General features: G+C 45.7%; 1 protein-coding gene across 1 annotated transcript; it reads right to left on the reverse strand.

Moving 5' to 3' along the window:
* Nucleotides 1-8,665: 8,665 nt before the first annotated feature.
* Nucleotides 8,666-10,278, reverse strand: SP5 (Sp5 transcription factor; the record flags this gene model as incomplete). The annotated part of the gene is made up of 2 exons (XM_082762861.1): nucleotides 10,124-10,278; nucleotides 8,666-9,727 (listed from the first exon to the last, which is right to left on the reverse strand). Exons 1-2 carry the CDS (start codon nucleotides 10,172-10,174, stop codon nucleotides 8,666-8,668), a joined length of 1,113 nt encoding a protein of 370 aa, XP_082618987.1. The 5' UTR covers nucleotides 10,175-10,278.
* Between the last annotated feature and the right edge of the window lie 260 nt (nucleotides 10,279-10,538).

A 10,538-nucleotide genomic window follows, 5' to 3' on the forward strand; every position in this document is an offset into this window, starting at 1 on the left:
CTGAACAAACCAAATAATTGTATAATTCTAATAACATCATTCCGAGTATTCAAAATATCTAATTGCTGTAGCTTATTAAAACAAGCCTAAACTTACCCTCCTCCTTCCCCTTTCTTGAACATACCAAGTGGCAGAAGTTCTAAAATGTAGATCAGAATCCAAATCTGAGTATTACAGCTGATAACTAACACCTGTTCTGAAATAAGCCTAGGAGGAATGAATGAATTTAATAAGAAGAGAAATGAGGTTCAAATATACTTCTAATGTATAACAAATGATTTTAATGTAACATACTATTCTGCTTTACTGAGTGTTTAATATTTAATATTACTATAGCTGATTAAAAGTACAGTTCTAATGAGAAAAAGAGTTGACTGGCAAAACTAGAAGGTAATTCCTACATTTAAATCTAAGTGATTTCAATACATTCTAATCTCTGTTTTTAGCTTAGGAACCGTTCTTCATCTTATGTGCCATGGTATTTCAAAACAGTGTAATTGCACACAATGATTTTTGGTGGGATGGGGGAGAGTGAAAAATTCATAAAGGCAATGCAACAGCTGCATACTGGCACATCCTACAGAGAAGCTTGGGGCTGGACCACAAACTCGTGAGCTGTATGGCAAAACCATGAGGAGTGAATCAGCTAAACGCTTCTAAAAATTCTTGGTTCTTGTCACTCCTCTGCATTCAGGGAGCAGAGAAGGGAACTAGGACTCTTTCTTAATGTCGGTATTTGTGGCCATAAAATGATTCTATGATTATTATTTTCCTCCATATATGATAGAAAACGTGATTAATGAACTAGATTAATGAACTTCAGGTCTATGAAAATCTCCCCCCCCCCCCCCCCCCCCCATTTTAACTTTTACAAGCCCTTACCCTGATGAGAGTTGGGAAAAAACAAACAAACAAACAAAAAACAGTCCCCTGTAGACTGTCAGGATGCAGAGATCATCTTTAGTTCTGTCACTCTTTGTATATCCAAAGTATCATGGGGATAGCAGAGTTACAGTTCAGGTGTTCACATGAATTAACTGAGTTGCTCTGGCCAGTTTTAAATAGCGTTACAGAAAACTTATTTCCCCTAATGAGATTGCTCACAGTTCTGTTCCCTTTCTAACTTAACTGTTCAAGCACTGAATATACCCTTGATTCCAGTACTTTGCAAGTAGCTTGTCAGTGTCGTCACACAATTTATTCAAGCATTTTATTAAGAAGCTCAGTCATAGCCTTAGGTCTCATGTGGGCATTTAAGAAGATTTGGTTAATATTTTGGAAAATACAAAAGTGTAATCTTTGCCTGCTTAAAACTATTTCTTTCATTCCTTTCAGAGCAAACGAACAGGAAGAAGTCAGTGGAGTCACACTGCTAAAGGATCATGTAATGCTGAGAAGAATAAACCTCCTATATTTGGCTACTAAAGTGAACATGCAATGTTTTGTAACATGCTAAGTAAGCAGATGTCAAGTGTTTGGTTGGTCTTTGCAGGGATCAGCAAAAGCAAAGCACTACCGCTATTCCTGGTCATTCTAGAAAGCAGATTAGTTACATGCAAGTGGGAGAAATGAAGCCATTTCCACACTCCTTTGGGATTAACATGCAGTAGCTGAGAACACCTGACATTCTCAGGCTGTGTTCCCCTTCCTGACTAATCTTTAATGAGGGAATAGTGCACATTTCCCTTTCCCTTCTTCACATGTGCATCTTACGCTTACAGAGAGCTGTCTAAACTAAGGGGGAACATGGCAGTGTGACTGACATCTCCTTTCTGTGCAGCTGAGAGATCTGCATGTGGAGATCACAGGCACACCATCTGATCCTGAATAAAGCATGTGGGATATGACCCCAAGTGAAGATATGGGCTTTGGTCTAATAAAATTTCTTTTAACCTGCTTTGTAATTAGAGCCTATTTTGAAAGTGTGCCCCATAATGGCTGGTTCATGTTAAAAAGGAAAATGAAAAATGTTTTTGAGTAGTATAGAGGTTAATGCTGGAATTTTGTTTAAACAGCTCAGAACTGCTACAAGAACAGGGACTTAGAGGTAATAGGAATATATCTTTACAGACAGCCCTACCTTTTAAAAACACATACATGCTGTTGTTTCTAATGAAGCTGGTGATGTGGATATTTGTAAACAGAAACATTTAACTTATGACACAATTTAACTTATTTTTGAAAGGAAAAATAATATTCAGATGGGAATCTCCTAAATAAAGTGTTCTTCTTATGTGATCACATAATATTCACTTGGAACATCTCTGTCACTGTCACGGTAGAAGTCTGTGATTCGCTGACATCAGGGTATTTCAAATGTAAAAAAGATTGCCTTTTATTACGGGTCAGGTTGACAGGAAGGATAAATTGTGATGTTGCCTAAAGTGAGTTACTTGCTCAGTTTTGGCATCAATAGGCAGCAGAGGCCAGTGAGTGCTGCCCTAGAAAAGAGGGATTAAGATGAGCTAGATGGAGGCTAGGGAGTTTCCTACCATAAGGGAGAGTTTATATCATATTAGACTAGAGAGAACAACTACATCTAAACCATAAAAGTCTGTGTTCACTTGAGGAGGAGGTAGACCAAGGTTTAACCACATGATGCTACAGGCACAAGTGTGCCAATCACGAGGAAGGTGGGAAAAAAAAAAAAAAAAAGAAAAAAAAAGACATCTGCACCCACAGAAGACCACTGTAGATGCAGCTATACAGACAAGACAGCACTTTTGCTGATACCGCTTCTTTTTTAGGCTGGAGGTGGGGAAAAGGTGCAGGAGAGAAAGGGTTGCTGTAGTGATGCACAAATTATAATGGCTTCTAGTATACAATATTCTTATATTGGTAAACTGTTGCTTGTTTAGACTAAAGGGGATTAGGTATCATGAACCAGATTATGTTTTCTTTCATAGTTCAGTTATGTTAAAGGATATATATATATACATATATATATAATCAAGCCTTTGTACCACTAATGGAAAAACTTGAACCTCTGTACAAGGCCTCTGCACTGCTAAAAGGTGCACTTAAACTGTACAACAGGTACTGATGAGCTCATACCTCAGTAAAAACTCACTGAATGTTAGAAGTGCCTGGCCGCTAGTTTCAGTACTTTTCAGCATGGGATTCACTGTGCAGCCACCTACAGAGGCGACGGACCCCTACCTCACACCTGAATGCCCTCTAGTAGATACCCGTAACCTTGCTCAGTGAGCATGCAGGGTTTATACACAGCCTTGAACTAGGCTCCCACTAGAAATACAGCTATGCAGTAATGTAGTCACCAGCCCTGCGTAAGGAACATACTGGGATTTTGTGTGTACTTAAGTAAATGTCTCCCACAACAAAATTAAGAGATGAGAAGAAAAGCAGGATTGATGACCCCCCAGATTAAGGGCCAAATCTCACTGTCCATAATCTCCCACTGATTCATCACATCACAAGGTCAAAATACGTGTTTTCTTCCTTTTTCATTACCCATAATGAAACCTTTATGACTTCAAATCAGTTGTGAATAAATATTAACAAGGAATAGAAACAATAAAGTTTGTTAAAAGAGCTTGTCGTTAAACACAATTCTGCTTATCATTTACTACAATCAAGTCTATTCATTCCACCAGCCCAGGGCTTTGGACCCTCCTTCTCTGACCTGCACGTTAACACTTACCTGATGATTGTGAGCCTAGCTGGTTGTCAGACACTTCCTGGTCCTTGGTGCCTTGGACGCTGTTTGAATGCAAAGTTACTGAAGATACCTGCTAGGCAATCCTTCTGGAGTAAAGCCTTGCTTTGAAGTTCAGTAGTCTCAAAGATAGATTAGGGAGTTTGTGTAGTAAGTATTTTAATAAGTTTGGCAGGAAATTCTAAGAGATCTTTGAATTTACTCCATCATGTGCCAGAGTGGCAGACCACACATCTTTACCAAAGAATTCACAAGAATCTCATAAAAGGTATAAATAGTTGGAAAAAAAAATGAAAACAAAAAAGATTCTATATATAGTGAACCATAAGATCTGAAATTAAGCTAGGCATTATACTTTTGTTTATTGTCACTCAGTACAGGGATAAACTTACAAGATCTGTGAAATCTAACAAGGCTAATTTAAAAGTGCCTATATGTGCAACTACTTGAATTGAACAATATATTTACCCTAGTTATGAAGTCCTGAGTGGTCTGTCAAAATGCTTGAAATATTACTGAACAGTAGAATGGGTATTTTGCCTGATATAAAAAAAAAACAAAAAAACAAAAAAACAAGAGACTAGCATTTTATATTCCCTATTTCTTCAGTAGTCAAGACTAATATTAGATGGGTGAGAATTCACAAATTAAAATCGTTAATTTGTAGTTACTTTAAAACTTAATGTAATCCCTTAAAATCTGCAAATAATTAAAAGTTTTCAAAAAGTTACATCTGTAATTTAGTATGAAAAGAATAATCACTGTAACAGTTTTAGGAAGGGCATGTTTCTCAATGCAGTTTGAAAAAAGCGTGCAGAGCAGTATTGAGTAGAGACAGAAATTTACAGTAAGAAATAAAGCTGCAAAGGTAAGATAACTGGATAAAAAGAAATATAGAAACTTATACAAGAAGATTCATTCAGAACAACTGAAAAAATGGTCTAAGATAACTTAGAACACAGGCCTGTATTCTGATGCTGATTTTACGTCCAGTTTCCCATTAAAGTAGAATTCTCAATATTGTAACTAGTAGACCAAGGGTTATTTTTCCAGCAAAAGCCAGTAATTTTGATATTATAAAAACACATTTTAACATCATAGGGTTTGAAAGAAAAACTTTTACCTTTCTTTAAACAAAAGCATCAACACCACATTCTATCATTTTTACTTACCTTAAGAAAGATGCATCTTTCTTTTTACTTTATCTTCTGATGTACCTAGAAAGCAAATTTTTAGTAACTAAATTTTTTATCCTGCATTTTTTGTAGTAGTAGTTGAGGAGCTATGAAATACAACGTTATACATTTGTGGGATTACTACTGTGAAAGCCTGGATAGTCAGGCCTGAAAGTTGAATCTTGCAACACTGTCTCAGGTGAAAGTCATATTCACATCAACAAGAAAACTCTGTTGTGATGAAACCCAAATTAGGGTCACATGATTAGGCCCTTAACTAAAAATAATTTGATGAACAGTATATTAAAAAATTATCTGAAGAACTTTTTTTTTTCATATTCTCAACTTAACAGTTTGCCTAAATATGAAAGTAACTTTTCAACACAGAAAACATGCCAAATCTCAAGTTTTAAAACTATATTTTGACTTTTTTTTTGGTTGAGATTAATTAACTTGAATTAACTATGAGATGAATTAGTTTATTTGATGTGTCTATTATATCAATGACATTTAAGATTTAAAATTCAGAATTGAATTGACCTTGAACAGCATATGTACTCAAAATGTGTAATTAAAAAGAATATTAATCATTTAATTTTATAAAATGAACAGCTGTTCTAGTTGATTGGAAACAGCTAAAAGTGTAAAATGTATTTTGTGAATGCAAAATTAAAAGTTAATTTTATTATAGAGTGCAATTTGCCAACTAGAAATAAATTCTTGAGATGTAAGCAATATATTTTTGTAACGCTCTACCCATATATCAGAAAGGTCACATGTATATTTAAATGCCATATTACTATAAAAGTTTAACGATTTCAATTGAAAAGCTATCATATGATTTAGCTATTTAGAGATGAATATGAAACAGCTATGATTGATATGCCCTCTTTTTCCAATGAACTATTTAAAAGCTTTAGTAAAATAATGTTTTATTAAATATAAACTGTTACTTTTACTTACCTTGTGTCGTGGACACCTAATTCTGTTTTTCCATTGCTTTTTTTTTTTTTTTTTAACTGTTCTCACAGATTAAGATTTTAATTAGCATTTGACATCATGGATTTTCAATTAAATGCATCTCTCATGACAGATATTTAACTGATTTTGATTGTACATATTTTTAACCTGTGCACTTTCATGCTTTAAATGCAGATATTATACAGACATTATACAAGGTGCAAAGGCTACAACATCAACATATATAAATATATATATATATATTTAATAATTTACCACCCTCACTCCCAATATGGTGCTGGCACTATAGCCTGGGATATAGTTATTGGTTAAAGCCTAAAGTGTGGGCCTATAAGTAACTGAGGAAGTGGTAAAGCTGTCAGCGTTTCAGTACAAGTTCTGTCTTGAGAACTGAGTAAGAACCCTAAAGATTCTGGCTAGACCAGTCAACACAGATGCTGGGTATATTCAGTTTGTCATCTAACTGGAGCAGAATCTTTCCATAACAGCCCAGCTTACAAATCACAAAAATTATCTGGCTATTTTCTGCTAGTTACATCTGCTCTACTAGAGCTGTTCTCTAGTTCATACTCGGGCTAACCTTGTGCCAAAACGCAGCCCACACGTTGCTTCACTTCACGTTAATACTTCCTCTTGATCTTGGCACTTAGCAGGGAAAGGCCATTCTCCTGTAGCAATATCCAAATACATTATTCTATCCTATAAGTGGATCTTTTATATTCTGGGATACTCTCATTTCCCCTCTACTGTGATCAACAAAAGCACTTTCCACTACTGTTCATTTTAGGTAGGTCTGATCTGTACATAGAACTGAAAGGCTATTTAGTGAAACAAACTATTTTCAAAGCAGTCTTGAATTCTGTAACGTTACATTCTTAATGTAACTTAATCTCAAAGAAAGGAAGGAAGTTGCCCCTGATTGCCAGGAAACATTTTAAAAAGCAGAAACATTATGCTAGATGACATATTTAAGTGTCTGTTGTAACTGGGATGCATTGTTGTCTCAATGACTCTTTAAAGTGAGAACTTCTGGACTGTGTCTGTTACTGCCTCCGTTGCTGGTGCTCTTTCTGTATCACTAAATCTCTATCGTATCCTTCAATGTGCTTGTAGAGACTAAATCTCTGGCAAGAGTGCTAACCAGTGATGCCAAAGGTATTTTGCTCAATGCTTTCTATCATAGGACAGCTTACAGAAGGAGCTGTAGTAGCAAAGAAAACAACTGATTGTTTTTTTAATTAAATTATTTGACCCTAAGACTTTGGTGTGAGAAATTAAGTCGGAATGATAAACACTAAAATACTGTTGAATAGCTGTACTGTAGTAACCGTCCATTAACTTCTCATTATTTTAGATGTGAGAGCTCTGCTGGTATTGTCTCATCTCATTATTTCCTGAGAGAATATATTCTTTCCAGTATTTAACACACATATACACACATCAGTTTTACACATTCTACTGCAACAAACATCTATCGAGTTGCTGTTTCTCTTGATTCCGAATGCCACGGCCAAGGGGATCTCTGTAATTACGGCTGTGCCAGAGCTTGTTTGACAACTGCCACCAGAGGAACCCATCTGCGGCAGTCTGGCTCCAGCTTAGTCCGAGCGAAGTTTCGGGCAGCACTTCTTGTTCGTCTGTTTCATTAGGTAACCAGAGAACAGAGCTGACTTGATGAAAATATAAGGTGAAAAAGCATATTCTCGATGTTTGAAAGCCAGATTTAGCAAATGATTGATCAGGTTCCTCATCGGTTTGTTTTATACAATTTTCGGTCAGAAAAAAGGAATAGGGAAGTCGCTACAGAAAAATATCCATTATTTTCAAATAACTTTGCCAACGTTAATGTAAGCCTAAACTGACACATTGGAAACCCTGAAAGCTCGAACTGCTCCCAAGTCCTTTGGAACACAGCCTTGGGCCGAGCACCTTCCCCTCAGCAGCAGAGCGGCCGCCATTTCGGCACACGGGGAGGAGGGCGGGCATTTTGCCCTTAAACTCCGCAGGTCTGCTCACGGGTACGGTGCTGAAGGCACGTCTGGGCAGTGCCGTGCCACCGGCATCGTCAGGCAGGGTAGGGAAGAGAAGGGCAGGGCAGGGCAGGGCTGGCTGCCTCCGGCCCTGCGGCCGGGCCCCGAGGCGGCTGTCCCTGCCTGCCGACCTCAGCTCACAGCCAGACCCGGCCCGCCGCACGGGCCCGCACAGTGACTCCCAGCGGCGGCTCCACGTGCTCCCCCTTTACGCTCACGGCTCCACGTGTAGGGAAAAGAATAAATAAATACAGCCCGGGCCCGCCGCGGGCAGCGGGAGCTCCCGGAGGAGTTTCCCTGCAGCGGCCGCCGGGCGCCTCCCCCGTCACGGGGCGCTGCGCTCCGCCGGGGGCTCGGCCCGGCCCCGCCGCGCCTCAGCGGGGAGCCCCGGGGCGATCAAACGACGGCGACGCGGCGGGACGCCCCCAGCGCGGCCCCAGTGTTAACGTGTTTATTGGTATCACGCTGCAATCGCGGGTCGCTTTACAGAAACATCTCATGCGGGGGCCCCGCACGGAGCCGAGGAGGAGGAGGAGGAGGAGGAGGGAGGGAACACTCGTGTCCGAACAGAACCGTTAAATAACCTGTACACCCAACGCCAGTCTTTTCCCCTGAAAGCACCGAGGGCCGGGCCCCGGGCTGGCCGCCCTGCTCCCGCCCCAACGGCCGCGCCCCGGGCGGCACCGGGGGGAGGCGGCACCGGGACCGGCACCGGGACCGCGACCGGGGCCCCGCGGCTCCTCCCGGCGCCGTGCGCCCCCCGCCCCGGGTCCCTGCCCCCGGGTCCCTGCCCCGCGCGGCGGTCACAGGTCGCGGCCGTCCTCCCGCTTGACGCCGTCCGCCGCCGCCTTCAGCTTCTTGTTCTGGTGGGTCTTGACGTGCTTGGCCAGGTGGTCGCTGCGCATGAAGCGCTTCCCGCACTCGGGGCAGACGAAGCGCTTCTCGCCCGTGTGAGTCCGCAGGTGCCGCTGCAGCTCGTCGGAGCGGGTGAAGCTCTTGCCGCAGAAGAGCCAGTTGCAGACGAAGGGCCGCTCGCCCGTGTGCCAGCGCAGGTGCGCCTTCAGGTGCGAGGTCTTGCCGTACACCTTGCCGCAGCCGGGGATGTGGCAGATGTGCTGCTTCTTCTTGCCCGGCTCCGCCTCCGGGGCGCTGCCCGCGGCCGACTGGCAGTTGGGGCAGCGGCAGCGGCGGCACCTCCTGGCCGTGGCCGCCAGGGGAGACTTGGTCTGCAGCAGGGCGGCGATCTGCGTCTGGTACTGGGCGAAGTCCGAGTGGCCCAGCACCAGGCTCCGCGGCAGCGCGGCGGCGGCGGCGGCGGCGGGGAAGCGGTGGCCGCAGCCGGCCGGGGCGCCGGGCTGCTGGATGCTCCACCAGGGGATGTCCTCGGGCGGCGGGTTGGGCGAGAGCTGCCGGCAGGGCTGCGCCGGCGGCAGCAGGTTGGAGTAGCCGGGCGGCAGGGCGGCCTGGGCGGCGTACGGGACGTAGGCGGGGGGGCAGCTGGCCGGCAGGGCGGCCATGGAGGAGGGCAGCATCTTGACGGGGGAGAACTCGTAGGGGTAGGAGGGGTCCGCCGGGGGGGTAAGGGGCAGCTCGTGCGCCCCCCCGAAGGAGGGCTGCAGGTGGTTCTTCTGCGGGGTCAGCCCCAGGCTGGGGTGCGGCGGCGGCAGCCCCCCCGGCGAGTGCGCGGGCATCTCGCCGCTCCACGGGTGGAAGATCCTGGAGGGGGATCCCAGCGTCGGGTCGTAGGAGACCTGCAGGAAATCCGAGGGCGGCGCGCCCGGCTGTCCGATCCGGCTACAGGTGGCGGCCAGAAGAGCCAGCGGCGAGTGCTTGGCCAAGTCCGGGGAGGCGCTGGGGGTGCGGTCCTGCGCGGAGCGGGAGGCAGGGGGGAAGAGCAGCGCGTTACTCGCCGGCCCCACGGGAAACTTTCTGCGCCCCCGCCCGCCTGCGCGCTCCCGTGAAGCCCCGCCGCTCCCCGCACCGGCGGCAAACTTTCCGAAGGCACCGCACGCCCGGCCGCCGGGACCGGACCGGCTCCGGCTCGGGCACCGGCACCGGCGCCCCCCGCCCCGGGGCCGCCCGCACCCCGCTCCCGCCCGCGGCCAGCGCCGCTGCCCCCGGCCTGCCCCGGAGCTGCCCCCGCCCCGCCCCGCGCCCCCCCCCCCCCCCACGGGGCGCTCCCCCCGGCCCTGCCCGCCGCCCCCGGCCCGCCCGGCCGAAGGAGCCCCGGGAGGGAAGCGCCCGGAGCCGCGGGTACTGACCTGGAGGAAAGCCTGCAGGGAGTCGTTCCGGAGGACGGCCACCGCGGCCATGGCTACTGCGCCCGGGGCGAGGGGACGGCGCCGGGGCACTGCCGAGGCATGGAGGCGCCGCGGGGAAGGCGAGGAGCTGCCCGCTTCGCTTCGCTTCGCTTCCCCTCCGCTCCCGCTCCGCTCCCCTCGCCTCCGTGCCTGTGCCACCCCCCGCGCCGCGCGATCTCCGCGGCCCGTCTGCCTGCACCAGGATCACCTCCAAGAATTTGATAAGGACTTTGCTGGGCCGCCAGCCAGTCAGAGGGAAGATTTATGGCTTTGAAGTTTGCCGCTACCCAATCATCAAAGAATAGCGGCTCTTTCAGAAGCGAAAGCAAATCCTTTGAATCCACAAAGCTCCTATGGTGTGTTTGTTGGTCTGGAT

The sequence above is a fragment of the Aythya marila genome (assembly GCF_965140915.1).
Source record: "Aythya marila genome assembly, chromosome: 6".
Lineage (NCBI taxonomy): Eukaryota > Metazoa > Chordata > Aves > Anseriformes > Anatidae > Aythya > Aythya marila.